General features: G+C 37.6%; 1 protein-coding gene across 6 annotated transcripts in view; it reads left to right on the top strand.

Moving 5' to 3' along the window:
- SRPK1 (SRSF protein kinase 1) overlaps positions 1-18,105 on the top strand; it is an 89,352-nt gene extending 71,247 nt beyond the window's left edge. For 4 of the 6 annotated variants that reach the window (XM_056818122.1, XM_056818119.1, XM_056818120.1 and 1 more), the window contains exons 14-16: positions 8,433-8,502; positions 11,968-12,060; positions 15,402-18,105. In XM_056818122.1, the coding sequence (XP_056674100.1) occupies positions 8,433-8,502; positions 11,968-12,060; positions 15,402-15,586 (348 nt within the window). In that variant the 3' untranslated portion in view covers positions 15,587-18,105. Of the gene's footprint in view, positions 1-6,522; positions 6,818-8,432; positions 8,503-11,552; positions 11,646-11,967; positions 12,061-15,401 lie in introns of those variants that run through there. The other 2 variants (XM_056818118.1, XR_008916528.1) reach the window with 2 other exon arrangements.
- Positions 18,106-19,004: the final 899 nt, after the last annotated feature.

Genomic DNA, 19,004 nt, shown 5'->3' with positions numbered 1-19,004 from the left:
ACAAAAGTGCCATTGAATACTGTAGTAGCAATAACAAAAAGATTGTGGGAAATATAATTAGATTTTACTAGCCCAGGCCCAACTCCAAGGGACAACTGAATTGTGACTGGAAGTTAGCTATGATTCATGATCCCTGTCAGTTTTGCTGTGATTACATTTCAGAAGCCATGGATATCATTGAAAGATGTGTATATTGTTGCAGCTCAGGTTCTGATGCAAAAACCCTTTGGTTTAATACCAAATGCATTTTTACAATTTATAGCTAAGAAATCGTAACATTTTATGGTACCACAAACAAGGAATCCAAGTAATGGTCATATTTAGTTGTGCTAAAATGAGCTTTTGTAAATGGTTCCTAGTTTGGAACCGTAAATTACTATTTCCTGACAGATTCCATACTATCTCAGCTCTCTGCTTCAGGGCAAATCACAAGCATGGTCTTATTAACATGCAAACAAATACTCAACTTAGATATATCAGAGTGGAGTTTTCATCTTCCCAGATCATTTTTTTCTTTATGCATCTGTCACTTCCTGATTTCTCCACCGTTTTGAGGTAAGAACCCTTGAGGTAAGGCAGGTTGAACAAATAACATTAGCCATGATTAACAGTTAAATTCTTATTCTTATAAATAGTCCACAATCTCTTTGAGGAAAAAAAAAAAGTTAGTGTTTTTTAGCATCAGTCCTTTGAAGTCACAATTTGGCATTAAAAGGTGTCAGTGACGGTTTCTTTTGTGTTGATTTCCTTACATGGAGATGCTTATATAAAATACTCTTCACTTATTCTGCTTATTTCACTGTGAAGCATTTATTTCTTACAGTGCAATAATATTCCATTACATATATCATAATTGGTTAAACTTTCTCCTCATTCAGTGAACATCCACTTTGCTTTCAGTTCTTTGCCACCACTAAAAGTGCTGCTATAAATATTTTGGTGTATATTGGGTCCTTTCCCCTTCTGTCTTTGATCTCTTTGATGTATGTATGTTTAGAAGTGGTATTGCTGAGCCAGAGGATATTCATGGTTCAGTGACTTTTTGCGTTTATTCCCAAACTCCAAAATAGTTGGACTAGTTTGCACCTCCCCTAACAGTGCTTTAACATGTATGTCTAGCCACAGCCCTGGCAAAATTTACCATTTTCATCCTTTTGTTGACTTTCCCAATTTTCTGTGTAAGATATGAAATTTCAGTTTTATTTTGCATTTTACCTGTTATCTCTGGTTATTTTCAATGGACTGTCTTTTTTTTAAAAGTTTGTTTAATTAATTTAGAATATTTTTCCATGGTTACATGATTCATATTTTTTCCCTCCTCTCCTTCCACCCTCCTCCTGTAGCAAATGAGCAATTCCACTGGGTTTTATGTGTATCATTAAATCAAGACCTATTTCCATATTAATATATTTGCAATAGGGTGATCATTTAGAGTCTACATCCCCAATCATATCCCCATTGACCCATGTGATCAGACAGTTGTTTTTCTTCTGTGTTTCTACTCCCACAGTTCTTTCTCTGGATGTGGATAGCGTTCTTTCTCATAAGTTCTATTATCCTGGATCGTTGCATTGCTTCCAGTAGGGAAGTCTATTACATTCGATTGTGCCACAGTGTATCAGTCTCTGGGTACATTGTTCTCCTGGTTCTGCTCCTTCCACTCTGCATCAAATCCTGGAGATCCAGTTCACATGGAGTTCCTCCAGTTCATTATTCCTTTTAGCACAATAGTAGTCCATCAATAGATGTCACAATTTGTTCAGCCGTTTCCCAATCGAAGGGCATCCCTGGACTATATCTTTCTATCTCTTCTTGCAGAACTTTGTTAATAATATATTAAAATGCTGATGATTTTGGGTAGGTTTCCTGCTACCTTACTAAACTTATTAATAGTTTCAACTAATTTTTTAATTGGATTTCTAGAATTTTCTACATAACATCTGCAAAGAAATCATTTTACTACCTCTTTGTCCAATCTGATTCCTTGATTTTTTTTTTCTTGAGATTGACCTCTTGCAATAATAACCTATATATTTTTGTTGTCAGACTTTTACCAGAGGAATTTACTTACAAAGATTTTTTTTTTACATTTTACTATTTCTCTAATTCTGGTTTTTTTTTGTTTTTGTTTTCGGTTTTTTGTTTGTTTTGTTTTGGTAATTACAATTATCTGTATTTAAGGATCACCTCTATCCCTTATTTACTTAATAATTCTCCCACTAACCATGGCAGTTTAAGATAGTGTCTAGCTTCTAATTTTGTATGGTGTGACTATATGTCTAAGTCTTATTTTAATTTAGAGTTTATTTTAGCGTGGAGTGTGAGGTGTCATTCGAACCTGTGAAGGTGTATATTACTAGTTTTCTGAGTTTGAGTTCTTTTTTAATAAGGAATCTTTGTCCCAGAAATTTGTGTTCTTGGATTTATGAAATACTAAGTTAGTATGTCTGCTTCTAGTGGGTCTGGTCTGCTTAGCCTGTTAATAGTATCAGAGAGTTTTGATTTTTTTAAAAAAAATTTAAATGTTTGGTCTAAATCTGAGATTCAGTGGATAGTAGGGAGCTCTAAGTGAATAAACTCTCCACCAGTTCTACAATTTGGGCTCAGAGAGTTACCTGGGAACCAGGAGGTTAAAGGATTTGTCCTGGATCACAGCTGGGATGTGTTCAAGGCAGAACTTGAATTCAGATCTTTGTGATTCTAAGGATAGCCCTATATCTTCTATGTCTTCCTCTGACAACTTCTCTTTCCAGTTGAAGGTGCTTATTTTGTAATATACTTTAAGGCCTGGAATCCCTCCTTCACTTGACCTTTTATTCCTTTGTAATAACCAATTGGTATTTTTTAATGCTTTAAGGTTTATAATGCACTTTACAAATATCATGTTGTTATTTTTTAGGATCTCCGAAAACACTTCTCAGCAGTTTTATATGTAGCTCTAAAATACAGCTCTAAAATAGGTAGTGCTATTATTTGTTGTTGCCATTTTATCAACCTAACACTCTCAGACCGTTTAATATTCTTGACTGATTCACTAAGATGGGAAAGCAGAGAAAGGAGACAGGCTAGCCATTTGAAAGTCATGTCTTAGATGTCTTTTAGCAATAGCATACTAAAACCTTGGCCTTCTTGAAATCTTATTGATTTGATATGGCCACCATACACTTCCAGCAAACTGAGGTTTCTTTGGAAATAGTTAGAATAATGGTCTGAATATGAGTGACCCTATCTTGATTAGAATAAAAGCTAATATTCATAAAATTATGTCAAATTTTAGGGATAAGGTCTCAGATTCTGTCCTTACATGCACAAAATGGTGCCAGAATCTTTCCTCTGTTTGCTGAGCTTTTATGTGAAGTATTGTTTTGAAGAATTTAAGACTGCCTCATCCCTATTACTAGTATCTTAGGAACCAGGATATTGATCAACATAAATTATTCTCTTTAGAGGTACTAAATAATTTTGTCCAATTCAGATGGCTTATAGATACTTTTCAAAAGATTATAGTCCTAGCTGTTGAGTTGTTTCTTTTACCTATCAGAACACGAAATGACCTTTTTTAGTTCTGGAGTACAATTGCTTTATTTTTTTTATACTACAGTATTTGGGTGCCTATAACTATTTTACTTTTTTTTGCACCTTTCACTAGTAGACCCTAGAATGAAGGCAAAAGATAAATAAATGATATGAAAGTCATAAATTTGGTCCATATCTCTAATATAAAAAGTATTATCCCTTTTTTCTTAACACTGATCTCTTCTTACATCTGTACTATAATGCTTGTTTTGAGGATCAGGGAATCTTAATTATTACAAAACACATGTAGTTGATTCAGGAAGGCTTTTTTGAAAAAAAAACTGCAGTAAAATCTGGATCGTTTAAGGTGACACTAATTCATGCTGCTGGTTGACTGCCTAGCAGGGCCACCTCCAGTCTCGCCTCAACACTGTTACTGTGATATCTGTTTTGATCTTACTTGTACACAAGTCTTCAGAAATTGGGAGGAGAGGAGAGAACAACATAAATTAATTAATTATCTGAGGGTGTAGGTATCATGGCCAACTAACAGGCTTCCACAACCAGAGCCATCTTTCTTCTCCCTTCCCTTCCTCCCACCAAAAGGAAAAAAAAATTTAACACAGAAACTGTCTGAATTTTAACGACAGATGAAAGGAAAGGAGAGTTGGGAGCCATCAGATATAATGTCAGGATTAAATCTGAGAAAATAGGGCTCTACTGGAAAATAGTCATGGAAAATAGGAAGATCATTGGGTACCCACATAAATCAGACTTTTCCCTGATTGCTAAATTCTGGGATCAGCATACACAGGAAAAGAAAAAAACAAACAGGTTTTACTTGCAAGTTAACCTGAGAACTTTAAGGTAGGGCATTACTTAAGTTCCCAGAGTCTCTCCTTTTTCTGATCCAATTTCTGTTAGACTGATCCTCTCATCTTACTTCTCCATTCTCCTTCCCCTTTTATATGTCTACAATCTAGAATGTTGACCCTTGTGTCAGGCTCTATCAGTAGAGCTAGAGTAGATTGCAGCAAGCACTTTAGTTAACAAGTCCTTTAGCCACGCCTGAAATGGCATCATGGTGAGTGATAGAGGATGTGCAGTTCTTGTCAATGCCTCTTTTGCTAGGGTTTCCCTGCCTCAGTATATTTGTCTGTACAATGAAAATCCTTCCAGATGATTTTTTCTTCCACAAAGAGACCTGACAGACCCAAAAGGCTCTTCTTTCCCAGTAACTTTTATTTCTCCCCTTATTTATACCCCAATAAATCTCTTTAGGAGGAATGGGGTGGGGGCTGGTGAGATGAATGTATGAGAGATGAAAGTGTACTGAACACTTGAAATTCCAATTAAATACATAATATTATATTTTATTTCAATATCTGCCATTGTGTACTAGCTGCTGAAGTTCTTTCAAGTAGTGTTTCTCCTAAATACAATACTGTTGCCATTGCTTCTTGAAGCCCTACAAAAATGACATTCATTGACTGTTACCCTTAGCAATGGTTGGTAGGTAGCCCACTAAATACAGATATAGTCATACATTTCTTTTTTCTAGTAAATCTCACTTTTGGAATTTTATTTTTATTTTTTTACCAATAATGTGTTAACAAATTTCCACACAGATTTTCTTAAGTTATATATCATCATCTCCATCCCTTCCCCCCTTCCAGTGTTGGTTATCCATGTATTATCATACAGAATGTTCATTGTCTTTAGGTGAAGATTCATTTCCTAGGCCTGTGGAGAGGAGGGTTCAGTAGCATAATTGGTTCTCTGAAAAGAGCTGAGTCTTAAAGGTCCCTTAGCATGGCTCTCAGTAGAGAGGCAGAAGAAGCAGGCCTGTGCTTTGAGCTGAGGCTGGGCATGGTGGGAGTTTTGGATCACAAGGCCAGGTGTAGTTACTGGGAATGTATTCGTGATTGGGTCAGAGCAAAGGCATCTAGCTCGAAGAGTATGTTGGATTCAGAAGAGCTATTTGACATCTGACCCCCTTAGCACTTTTTGAAAATGGTTGTCTATTTGTGAAAGATTTCTAGTCCTACCCAGTTCTTCACAAGTTTCATTTAGACACATCCAGAAAGAGTTTACTTCACAATCTCAATAGTCTTCCCATACCACATGAAACACAGGTTGATAAATATTTAGAACTTCAAAACCTTAACCCCACTCCTCCCCCCCAATTCTTATTCCCTCAGCTTTCTCTTAGATTTTGCGTTCCCTTTTCATCCATCACAGCTCTCAGGAAAAATGCTCGGTGGTCAGTAGAGATTTTTTTTTGTCTTTTTTTCCCCTCACTTGTGATATTATTAACAACACTGCTAACTGGAAAAATGATCTCCAGAACTAAGGAACATTTGAACCAAGATGGTAGCTAAAGGAGGGCTAGCACTGTCTGACTCCAGACAATCTGGGTCCTAGTCTAGATGTAGAGTAAAGTCTATAATGTTAGAGTGAAGGTGGCTAAGGGGATGCATGTACTAAGAAAAGAGTAGCTGTCCTTTAGCTTTCCATCATTCTTGCCTTTCATTTCACTGAACAAGATGTGCTGCTTTTCCAGCTTCTTCCCTGCTGCTCCATTGCACCACTTTGAAACTTGTCTCCCCCACTCTCTCAGTAGTGGACAACTATCAGGAGATCCCAAGTAGCAGCAGGTCATTAACATCAGACATAAGGATTATTTCAACATATATAAGATCATTTTAAAATAAACTATAGTGTGTTTTTCTGTATTCTACATTGATAGATTTTAAACAATTTGAATACAACCTAAATAATCCTATTATATGGTTAAATGTAGATTCTGTGTTCACTTTTTTATAGCTTCTGAAATGGAGCTTAAATGTATCATTAATGTAAACTAGACAGTTTTTCCCATGTCCTCTTTTTTTGTTAGCTTCACCCAATAGTAATAACTATTTTTCCTCCTCAGATGCCTCTTGAAAAGAGTGCTCTGCTTTTGTAGTGGAAAACTAAACTTCCTTTTTTCCTTCTTTTAAACAGACTTTATCCTTCCAGCCTCCAGCCTTACTCTGGAATTTTACTTCCCTCTGGTAGGGATTGTTGAAGAAAGGAAAATTTGACTCATCTGTTAATTCCTTTTTCCAAGATAACATGTCCAGCACTCCAGCCCTTCCTAAATATTGTCAGATCTAAGATCAAAATCAGGGCCCTCAAGTTTTGTATATTGAGCACATCTACAGCTTGGGAAGCCCTCTCCAGGGATAAAGCATCAGGGTGGAACCTAAAAGACTCTACCCCGTGACTCACAGATCTGAGACTACCTCCTAACTACCAGGTGAGACAGTCAACCCACTAATAAAGATTGTTGGACATGTTATCTAGAGAAAAGGAGTTAATGGGGGAATCATTCTTTTCTTTTGGGGAATCACACTGCATGGCACTTCCTGACCACACATTTCTGTTGCCTGCAACATGCTATTTGCCTTCTGAGCAGTATCCAACTTCCCTTCTTCTCTACATGTATACTGTCCCATTTGGCTTCTGCATGTTGATTTCTGATCCTAGATGTATTGATTTATTTGGTTTTAAAATTTCAAGTAAAATTTTTCATGCTGCCATCTGGATCAGTTTTTTCCTTAAGGGAATATTAGCTGAGAAAGATTACAGAGACTAGATAGCTAGACTTTGGGAATCAAGTGTCTTTGGCTTTACCAGTGCAAACTGTCCACTATAACTGTTTGATGTAGAATGAATGAGAAGTTCAGGCATCTTTTGCTCCATCTTTTCCTATTTGTTAAAAAGCTGTTAACTTCCAATGACATGTTGTAAGAGTGAATAAAATATTGCAGTGTGATTTAACACTCAGATGAAATGGTATTTAAATTTTTAAAAATAAGCCTGAGCAAAGATAGTTCTGTATTTTTACTAAACTAAGACTCTGAACCCAATGACACTAATGCAATCTCAGTTCATTTGGTTTATAATCTTGTGGTGTTCTTTTAACTTGACTTTACTTTCAGAAAAATCATTCTCCTGTTGTGCTTTTTGTTTCTGTAGTGATTAGTAAAAGCAAACAGACATGGCAAAAAAATTAGTTAAGGCTGTCAACCAGTGGAACACTTTAACATAAGAAATTGCAGGGTTTCTTACTCTAGAGACTTTAAAGAAAAGTCATTAGTTCTCTGTCTGGCTAGGTTCCATGTAGCCCGTCTTGGAGGTTACAGGGGCTTAGAATGGCATCTTGAAGCTCTTTCTAACACTAAATTAGTTTGTTTACAAGGTATTTCTATTGCCGACAAGTACTTTGCTTTTTCTGGTAAGTCTTTTTTTAAAAGTTCTTGGCTTGATGTTGAACCAGTGGCTTGGAGCCTAGAACCATATGTACAAAAAAAATATGTATGGGGCATATTTTCTTTTGAACTATAGGAAATGGGAAATTTGCTGCTTGGAATTATTCACTGTGGTGTGAAACCATTTCAGAAACTAAAACTGTGACTGTGACTTGCTAATCACCAAATATTTACAGGGAATGCAGTTGTTAAAACTGCTGTATTTAAAAAAATAAAACAACTGTTAACTTGGCGAAACAGCAACTTGCCTCATGAAAATGAGCCAGCAGCACCTGCCAAAGTTTCTGATGCCAGAGGAAAAGCTCAAAATGCAGGCTGCTGTTATTTAGTCCTTGTATTTGCATGGAATAACCCAACTTGTTAGCATTAACAGAGTCTTTACTCTCCCTTCACTCCATTTTACCAAGATACAGGTTTGTGGAAGGAGATCTTTTTTGGAATGTTCTTAGGCCCCCCCCCCCCCCTTTTTTTTTAAGGCATATGCAGAATTTTCAAGCAAAAACTACTTAGAATTGCTCCAAATAGCATTAATCATTCCTCCTCCTGATCTCTCTCTTTCCTTTGATGCTTTAATTTGCTGCTGTCCTTTTTTCCCCTTAGGCCTTTGAATTAGCTACTGGAGACTATCTGTTTGAACCTCATTCAGGAGAAGAGTACACTCGAGATGAAGGTGAGTCTGTCTTTGGATATATACCCAATTACCCAGCAGTTGGTAGTGTTTAGTTATTGTTTAGAATTTATGAACATCACTGATGATGAAAAAATAAAATCTTTCCAGATAAAAAAAGGTGCCCTATTTTAAGTCCCATACAGTTGAAGTGAGCAGGGATTATATTAGGTACGTTCGATATAAATCCAATAATAGATGAAAACACAGAAAAGATTTGTCCATTTAAAAAGAACTTTTAGATTTTATTAGAGGTTATGGGGGGACAAGGGAGAACTAGGTTAGGCTGAGGCTTATAAATTGCCAGATTACTTCTAGTTGAACTCCTGATTTCATCTTTCCTTTCCTTGTGTTGAAAGAGTTTGCACAAACTGAATTTCAGTTTAAGAACAGCATATTGTTCATCTTTTGCTCTATTATTTCTTTGCTATTATTTAATAGGTTTGCAAATTAACAAATTATCATTTTTGTGGCATCTTATATAATGCTGAGGTAGCATAGCCATAGAATGCAGGAATTTTAAACATTAGTTAACTCATATGCAATTTTAATTTTTCCATTAATATCCTATTTTACCTGTTAATGTCATGGAGATGACTACATTCTTTTTTTTTTTTTTTTGACCCTTACCTTCTGTCTTTGAGTCAATACTACATATTGGATCTAAGGCAGAAGAGTGGTAAGGGCTAGGCAATGGGGGTCAAGTGACTTGCCCAGGGTCACATAGCTGAGAAGTGTCTGAGGCCAGATTTGAGCCTAGGACCTCCTGTCTCTAGGCCTGACTCTCAATCCACTGAGCTATCCAGCTGCCCCCAAGATGACTACATTCTTGAAGGGTCAGTGAAAAAAATGCTCTGGCAGATCCTATCACATTGGGCAGTCTAGGCCTACTCCAGGGCACAGTCTTGTTGAGTTTGGAGAGACTCCACTTGATGAGTTCTTTTGGCCATAGCAACTCACAGAGTTAAGTCAGGGAAACTTTTCAGTCTACATTAGTTTAAATGCTCATTTCATGTGAGTGAAATCATAGCTCCCTGAAGTGATGAATATATGATTTGTTTGTACTGTTGGATTTTTATTGACCCCACCCCCAAAATTTCTGAGTAAACACTGTGTTTGTCATCCCAAAATTCTTTCTGAACATTTGGTAGTGTACACATGTAACTTTTTTCCCCTAATGTGGTAATCATTATGTCCTTAATGTTTCATTATCTGCTTGATTTTATTTTTTCCCTTATGTATCAACATAGCCTATAAAAAATAGCTGCTGAGTAAGGTCCCACCTGGCTTTAATCTTCCATTATTCTTTTCCATTATATATAGTCTCTTCAATGTCAACAATTATCAGTTGTCATGAAAGAAGGTATTAACAATTCACTCTCTCAGATATAAAAAAGGATTCCCTCTTCCCCTAAACCTCTTGGTCTTCTCATGCTCCTGGCCTTATGCATCTAATGGTCTAAAAAATGGCTTAACTGATGCCTTAGCCAAGTTCTCAGTTGCATTCAGTAGGACTGGAGAGAGGCTTATTAAATATAATTTATGTAGATGTGAAAAAATAAACTTTGAAAAGGTCCCCTGGGGAATCACTGTAGAATTCTCTTCTAGATTGGTCCCTTCCTTCTGATATGTTAACTATCTCGTCATTCAAAAATGCATGCCTAGCACTGTACAAATGCTTCTGTATTTGGGTTTAGCAAGGAAATTCCCCCCACCCCCTCCCTTTCCCCCCTTAATTTCCCAGTCATTTCTATAAAGAAGTACTGATGATTCTAGTACATTTGAATCTTACCTCATGGGTGGTTAAATTGAGGTTGAATAAAAACCTTTATAATGCCAAAATTAAAGGAGGGAAAATGTATCCATGAATGGAAAACCCAGATAAAAATAATAGACCTATTATCAATAGTAATGAAATAGATCTCCATTCACTGCTTCTAGAGCACATCATTGGCCCTCCAAAAAGCTTCAGCCCATAGACCATTTCATGTATGACAAAAAGCAAAAACTTTTAAACGACAAAATTGCAATTCATTTGGCTGTAGCAACAAGCCCTTACTAGAAGGTAGTCCATCACTCGTTCCTAGAGTACATATTTGACTATTTGTTGCTACCTCCTAACCTTGACTTTTTGAGGTTATCAATTAAGGGTTGATTATGAATTGAGGTTAAAGATGGTTTCCTTCCCTACCATGTGATTCACTTCCCCCAAAGGGAAAATCATATCAGGTGACAACAATAGTCTCTCACAATCAGACAAAAAGATTTTTCCAAAAAGATTGTCTGGTAAATCTTTTGGAGATGGAAAGAAAATAGGACGTTGGTGGCTCTTCTCCCCACCCCCAATTACAAGACCATATATGTTTTATGACACCAAATATGTATATTAACTTACTTAAAGAAAAAGTTAATCCTGTCAATACCATGTAAATTAGAAACAGTGATTGAATTAAACATAAAAGCATACCTTAAGGGTGAAATAGCTGATAATGTTGTGCCCCAGTTAGGATCCTGCTCACAAATTCCCCAGTGTTCTGTGTTCTGGAGTTGGCTCAAAAGCTCCCAACTATTCTGTGGTACTTTTTTTTTGGTGGTGGTGGTCTTGTATAAAATTATTTTGTTTCATGACATCTCTTTCTATTCTTTATTTACCTGGAAAGAGAACTTCCTTTCAGGACCTGATTTTTCTTTCTTTAGTTTTCCATGTTTTCACTGCACAGAGTTCTATATAGCATTGGAAATCAGCCTAGGATGGGAGGGAGGAGTTAATTTTTTTTCCTCCCTTGCCTAAGAATAGAAGATTTCTTGAGTATTTAACTTCTCAATATGTTGAGCCAACTGTGCCAGTGAGAAACATATAGCAAACTAGAAATTCATAACCACTGTAAAAGTGGTCCTGGTTTGCCAGGGGCTGTGTTTGTTCCCTTCCTGGTCCCCATGCCCCCAGTGTGTGTTCTATAGCCACCTCTCAACAGCCATTGAAAAAGTGATTCTAGTGTAAAGCTTGTTCTCAGCTCGCCCTTGATGCTGTTCTTCTTGCCCTTCTGTTTTAGACCACATTGCGCATATTATAGAGCTGATAGGCAGAATTCCAAGACGCTTTGCCCTCAGTGGGAAATATTCACAGGACTTCTTCAATCGCAGAGGTAGTATTGAATCATGTTAGTTTCCATGCAGGTGTCAGGGACGTACAGCCTTGGGGAGCAGAGCATTCGCTCCAAGGCATCATACTAGCTGCCAGCCAGGGCACCCTGTATGGGTGTACAGCTGTGCATCTGTCTTTCGGGACACTGTCTGCGGGATCCAGTCCTTCCCTTACCTTGAGAGATGAAAATGTGCATTAGAGGTTCTACGGAAGATAGAGATGTGCGTGTTGCTCTTTCCACCATTCTCCAGAGCTGCTGGATCAGCCTTAGCCCTGTTATGGATGTTTTTTTCTTTCCTCTTTAAAATGTTTGGAACACACAGATCACATTGCATTGATCATAGAACTGCTGGGGAAGGTGCCTCGCAAGCTCATTGTGGCGGGAAAATATTCCAAGGAGTTTTTCACCAAAAAAGGTAAAAGACACATGAATTGCTTAACCCCAACATCGGGGGAAATCTTTTTAATAAAATCTAAGAGGTAAGTATGGCTCTCAGGAAACCATGGGGTCATTCAAAGGAACAAATTGGTCGAGTTCCTATCTATTCTCCTATTGGGAGAAAATGCCAGTAAAGAGGACTGTGCCCTGCCTAACTAACATCATGCACTGGCATTTGGATTCCTGTGACTTTTGCTGTGTGGCTTAAGGGCCTTCCATGTCATATAACCTGCGGCAAGCCAGTTAAAAATTAATCTCTTGGATCAGCTAGGTAGCACAGTGGATAAAGTGCCAGGCTTGGAGATGGGAAAGGCCTGTGTTCAAATTTGGCCTCAGATACTTCCTAGTTTTGTGTCTCTGGGAAGTCACTTAACCCCAATTATCTAATCCATAGCACTAATTTCTCTTAGAATTGGTATTAAAGGGGAAGGTAAGGGTTTGTGGGTAGGTAGGGGTATGTTTTGGTTCCGTTTTTTTAAAAAGAAGGGAAAAAATTTCTTTGGGCTTCAGGCTCCTCCTTAAAATATGCACATTGAATCACATGACCTAATGTCCAGTCCATGAACTTCTGATCTTAAACTTCAAGTTTTGGGGGAAGGGTCAGAGTTAATCAAAAAATAGTTGTAATGGTGAATGCTTTTCTCCTCTCCCCTCAATAGACAGGTCATAGTTTTTAAGTTACTGGTAACTTAGAGGCAATGAACTTTGGCTTGGTCACCTCTCATTTGTACTAAGTCTGGGGCGGAGGGGGGAGGCAAAAGAGTAAATGATGTAAAAAGTTGGAAATTTGCCATGAATGACCTAGCTACCATAGAATATATATTCTACACGTGTTTGATTGTTTCGAAATTTACTTGAAACAAAAGTACAAATACAAAAAAGTACAAAACTTGGCTTAGGAAGAGCTGAAGGAATATATAATTTTCTTATACTGTCCTCTGATTTATTCCTCCTACAATCCCCTCCATTGATGAGAATAAATCATCTCCCTCAAATAGTGTGGCAGAGTTAGAACAGCATTGAGCTGGGGTGCCTGATGCTCATTCATGTCTGCCCTTGATGAAGTGTAAGACCTCCTCTCTGGGCTTCCTCTTCTGCAATATGTATTCAGGGGAAAGTAGATAAGTCTGAGCTTTGATCCATCTCTAAAATGTAGACTTCTCTTGGGCTTAGTTAAGTGTTGAGATCTCAGAGGGTTTTCTGACAAACACATAAGTAGACACCAGTTGTCCAAGGAATGAGAGAGAGGCCAGCAAATCAAGTTAGTAAATAGTATTTTGTAGGACGATAAACTTGTGTAAACAAGATTGGAGAAAAGAAGCTCCAATACAACCTAGAATTAACCATCACATGGAAAATTTTCATGCCTTAAAGAGAGAATTAATTTAATATTTCTCTTAATTTTCAGGATTGGATGTTACTTCACCATGAAATAAAGCTCATCGGGTTTTATTTATTTTATTTTTTGTTCTTTTCTTTGAAAATCCAGCAATTTTCCCTTTTTTTCCCCCACACATGCTTTTATTAAGGGAATTTTGTGTCAATGCAACATCCTAAGCCCCAGGGTATTAGGAAAGATATGACTATATAGTCACTATGGGTACAACTTTTTAAATAAGTTTTTATTGGTATCTTTTGTTTTTACATTATCTAAATTTCTCCCTACATCCTTCCATTTTTCCTATTCTTAGACCCACCTCACCCCTATAAAATAGTTGTGAAAAAGAATATTAATATCCATGCAGAATTTCAGAATTGGAATAGATCTCAAGGCCCCTCTAGTCCAGCCTTTGCCTGAAAACTAATTTGGAATCAGGTAGACCTGAGTTCAGATCCAGACTTAGCCACTTAACTGGCTGTGTGGCCCTGGGCAAGTCACTCTAACGCTAAAACAGGTTAATAGCACCTTCCTTTAGGGGTTGTAAAGAAGATCAGATGAGATATTTGTAAAGCACTTTGCTAAATGAATACTCATTCCCTCCCTCTCCCTTCTAAGCATGCCCTTAAATGCTTATCTGGTCTTTGCCTAAAGGAAGAACCCATTCTCTATGAAAGAAGACTTTTTTTACTTGAAAGCTCAAATTGCTACAAAGATTTCCTTACCTCAAGCCTAAATTTTTGCACCTTGACAGCTTTTGCCTTTTGTTTCTAGTTCTTCCCTCTGGGATCAGGAGAGAAAGTCTAGCTACCATGTTTCTCCTTTCTCCAATTTTCTCTAACTAAACATCTGGTCCTCATAGGGTAGGAGCTTCCCCGGTATTCTCCAAGTTATCAACATCCTTGTGAAAATGCAGTGCCTAGGACTGAACAGCACAATTCAGGTGTTTTCTGAACAGGCATGCTAAAGTAGGACTATCATCTCCTTATTTCTACAAGTTTTACCTCTACAAGCCAAAGATCACATTGTACTACTGATTCATATTAAGCCTGCAGTTTATGAAATCTCATAACTTTTTTTTTAATCCTTAACTTCCATCTTTGATAAAGAATATGTATTGGTTCCAAGGAAGAAGAGCAGTAAAAGCTAGACAATGGAGGTTAAGTGACTTGTCCAGGGTCACACAGCTAAGAAGTTAGGAGGCCATATTTGAACCCAAGACCTCGCATCTCTAGGTGTGGCTCTCCACTGGGCCATCTACCTGCTTCCTCCTATACCTCTTTTTAACCCATATGTAAGACCTTTTATACTGAAGTCTTATTGTATTGGGACCATTGTCCTTGTCTATGAAAAAAACTTTTTTTTTTTAAGATTTCTTATATTAGCTCTACCTCCCAGACTTCTGTAAGGTCCTTGTAGTGTACAGTTGGAAGGAAAACAAAAACATTTTAATAATCCTTTCCACCTTTGTTCCTTGAGATTGGGGACTATTTAATTATTTGCGTTTATATTCTTAGTACCTTACATATAATAGGCCTAACTTTAATAAATACTTGTACCAAAATGCTGAAAATTTCAGTAGCTCTTGGAAATTTAGCTCGCCAAAAGAGATGCATGATGAGATTAAAATTAATGCTTGCCACAAACTAATATGATTCCTCCGACTAGTTGAAGATGTAGGAAAAGAATTTACAAGATTTACTGAGTACTCAGTACTGATACTCATTAGAACATTTAAAGTCACATGTATATTTTGTAAGGGAGATAACATTTGTTACTGGGGAAAGGATAAATTCTTGCTATTTTTTTTTTAAGTATTATCTACTGTAGCCTCTGATTGGGAACCTCTGCCTAGATTGGAACATTGATTTACATTTGAAAATAAAGCATTTTCTACCCATATTTATTGCTTATTTTCATTTATTCTCTTTTCCCCACAGGTGACCTAAAACACATAACTAAACTGAAGCCTTGGGGCCTTTTTGAAGTTCTAGTGGAGAAATATGAGTGGTCTCAAGAAGAAGCAGCAGGCTTCACAGATTTCTTATTGCCAATGTTGGAGCTGATTCCTGAGAAACGAGCCACAGCAGCAGAGTGTCTCAGGCACCCTTGGCTTAACTCCTAAAGTCACTGACCCAACATCGTAATCCTCTGGACTCTGGTTTGCAGCAGAGATTATACACTGACCTAGCTGTTCCAGATTCTCTCCTTCCTTCTCTTTCCTTGCAATACTTAATCCTCTTCCTGTTCCCTTCAAGCATTCTCCTTTCCCTTTTCAGGGTGAAGCTCTTCCTTCAAGGCTTCCTAGATTATTGTTATTTTTTAATCTAATATTGTTCATTTGGGTTTGCTTACTTGACTCTGTGGGAATCCCCACAGCCATTGGGCATCCTGAGTGAGTTTTGCCTTGGTTGGGCTCTGCCAAAGACTATTGGACTGGAATGTGAAACTGCCCCTCATCTTCCATCTTCCCACTTCCATTAGAACATCCTCCTTTAAATTATAAGCATCCTTTTATAAGAGAGCAACGAAGATGTGTGAGCCCATCCTGAATTCACTGACTCTAAGAGTCAAATTTTCTAGTGCATATTCTATTGCCAGCAGAAGGATGAGACAAAGGTGTTAATTTAATGTGCAGCAGAGACACTGAACATGCATCCTATTCCTGGATGGTTTGGGTTACTCTTTACAGTCACATTTTTTTCCTACAACTTTTTTGGCTTCTATCTTTGAAATGGGCTGTATTAATTAAGAAGACTGAGTTTTAGTATTATTTTCCACTGTTTATACCAGTCTCCATATTCCTATAACTCTCATATGCCCACATCTTTAGTCTGACTGTAACAGAAGTAGTGGGAATGGAAGCTGAACTGGAACCATTGAATAGAAATCCTTCAGAAGGCAGGCATGCCCTTTGGCTACAGACAAGTGGTTGTTTCGTAAGCAGCGTTTCCTTATGTATCTTCTGCTTTCCTAAGAGCAGAGGGTTTTGGTTTGGGGGTGTTTTTTTAAGGGTGGGGTGGGATAGAGGTATTGGTTTGATTGTTTTTTAAAACCCCGACTGGCACTTTACTCATTCTCTTTGAGTTGAAACCTCCTACCCTGATCACTAAAGAATTCAGGATGACTTAACTCTGGAAGAGCTCTGGATTTTGGGTCCTCTGTATCTGGAAAGAGAAAAAGATGTCACCAGAGCTTCTGATTCTTCTTCAAACAATTCCTTAGAAGTACTTGCAATCCTTCATCAATGTTAATTTACCCAAGGTTCTGACCTTGAAGTCCATGTCCCCATTTGGCTTTGCTTTTTTCCTTTTTCTTTAAATGGTTTGGCATTATGCTCAGGCATAACCCAAATATACAAGAACCAGGAGCGGGGAGGTGTTGCTTTCCCCTGCTCCAAGAAAAGATAGCCATTCTCTGCTGCTATTTTCTAGTATCAGCATATAGGTGGTTGCTCTTTAGAGTATAATGGTAAGCTATTAGCCTCAATAACTTCAGGAAGATTGGGATATACTTAAGTCTGGGGGTGGGGTGGGGGTTGTGGTTTTTTGTTTTTTGTTTTTTTTTTTTAATTTTTTACAAGAAAAAGTTAAAACCTTTGTAGAATTTGCTAGTATAAAGGTGGATCTCTCCTAGATTTGCCCCCTGATATAACAAGGAGTCATAACCAAAAGCCAAAGGGCAGCAGGATTGGGATCACAGCAGTTCTTCCTCATAATGGACCAAAGGGCCTTGGGAATCAATGCTCTCATAGAGGATGGATCCTGCTTCAGAACTATGGAATATAGAGAAAGCCAAGCAAGTGTAACTTGAGAGAAAACGTTCTTGGAACTATCAGACTCTTGCACACTAGTTTTTCTCTGAGTTTGAAATCTAATGGCAAGGAAACAGGCCAAGTTGTTCTGTGATCCATGTAAGATGTTTCCTGCATAGCCTTGTCTGGCTGGCCAAGTCATTGGATTCTTGATTTGATGATACTAATGAAATCAGATGATGTTATTTCTCTAGGGGATTTCTGGGCCAGGAATAAAGAAAATAATAAAGCTCACCCAAGCATTCATAATGTCAGGGAAATCCTTCAGTAATTTTAATTTTTCCCTGGGTTGCCAGGTTTATCTGTGTTTTTAGTGATGATAAACTAGGACTCTCGAGTTACATTTCTTTAAATGCCATTAAGCCATAATAGTAGGGTTGAAGGCATTTCTGGTGATGGTGGTGTTGAATAAGAAAAACTAGTCATTCCTTTTCAGCAAATAGTCTGATGAGAAAGGAATAATTTTGATGTAAAAGGAATAACTTCTTATTATCATGGTGGTAAGATAAGTCCTATAACTTAATTCCTGAAATGTTTCCCTACCAAATAAGGGCTTTTTTCCCTGACTCACTTAGGGAACCAGATGGATTAGAAGGCATGAAGAGAGAACTGTAGAATCCAGTCTTCCAGGTGCCCCCATGCTTGCCCTCTTGAGCTTTCATCCTACGTTGAAATTGCCATAAAATGCTCACTAAAGAATTTGTACTTGCTGTCAGTAAAAAGCAACAATACAACAGCCCTGAAGGAAAATACATTTTTATTCTTTCTACTTGGGTGCACTGTCTGTTTTCTTTGTAAATGCAATACAATAAACAAATTATTTAATAATCTATATGTTCCTTGGAAGCTTTTTTTAAATTTGTTATGAGTTGAACTATGGAATGGGGAGGGGAAAGGAGGAGGAATTGGTCTGCAAGTGAAAATACCTAAAGGAATCTTCAAGGCTTTAAGTGATAATAATGTATTTTATTTTCCTTGCTTCTGGCATGACTGTACACTGGTAACCTATGTCATTCTAAAGTGAATGTGCTGGAGTCAGCTCATTGGATTGAGAGATGGGAAATTCTTGGTTCAAATTTGAGCTTCCTAGCTATGTGATGCTGGGCAAGTCTCTTAACTCCCACTGCCCATCTCTCATCTGCCTTGGAACCAATACACAGTATTGATTCTGAGACGGGAGGTAAGGGGTTGTTTGTTTTAAATAAAAATAAAGTGAGTAAACTGACTCTTTAACAGAGCTACTTCTCCACATACACACACACACACACACACACACACACACACACACACACAATATGCTGAAATGAGGAATTTAAATAGGGCTTCATAAGATATATGTAACACTATGGGCTCCTTTCAGCACCACTGAGCCAAGACCTACTTATTCCCCTGGTGTATCTCTAAAACATTGAGATACAAACATGAATATTAAGTTGTCACACCAAAGTTTTGAGTACTAGGACATCAGGTTAATTATAAGGACCTTGATTCTACAATTTTACTTCCACCTGAGGACCTAGTCTTCTGTCTTAGAATCAATACTTAAGTATTGGTAAGGGCTAGGCAATGGAAGTTGACTTGCCCAGGGTCACACAGCTAGGAAACGTCTGAGTTCAGATTTAAACTTGGGACCTCTCAACTTTAGGCCTGTCTCTCCACTTAGTTCCTCCATGTACTAATGTTTTTAAAACGTTTTGGTAATTTTTGATCTTTGTTTCCCATGTTTTTA

This window comes from Monodelphis domestica, chromosome 2 (genome assembly GCF_027887165.1).
Source record: "Monodelphis domestica isolate mMonDom1 chromosome 2, mMonDom1.pri, whole genome shotgun sequence".
NCBI classification, from domain to species: domain Eukaryota; kingdom Metazoa; phylum Chordata; class Mammalia; order Didelphimorphia; family Didelphidae; genus Monodelphis; species Monodelphis domestica.
This window is presented reverse-complemented; position numbering and strand designations above follow the sequence as displayed.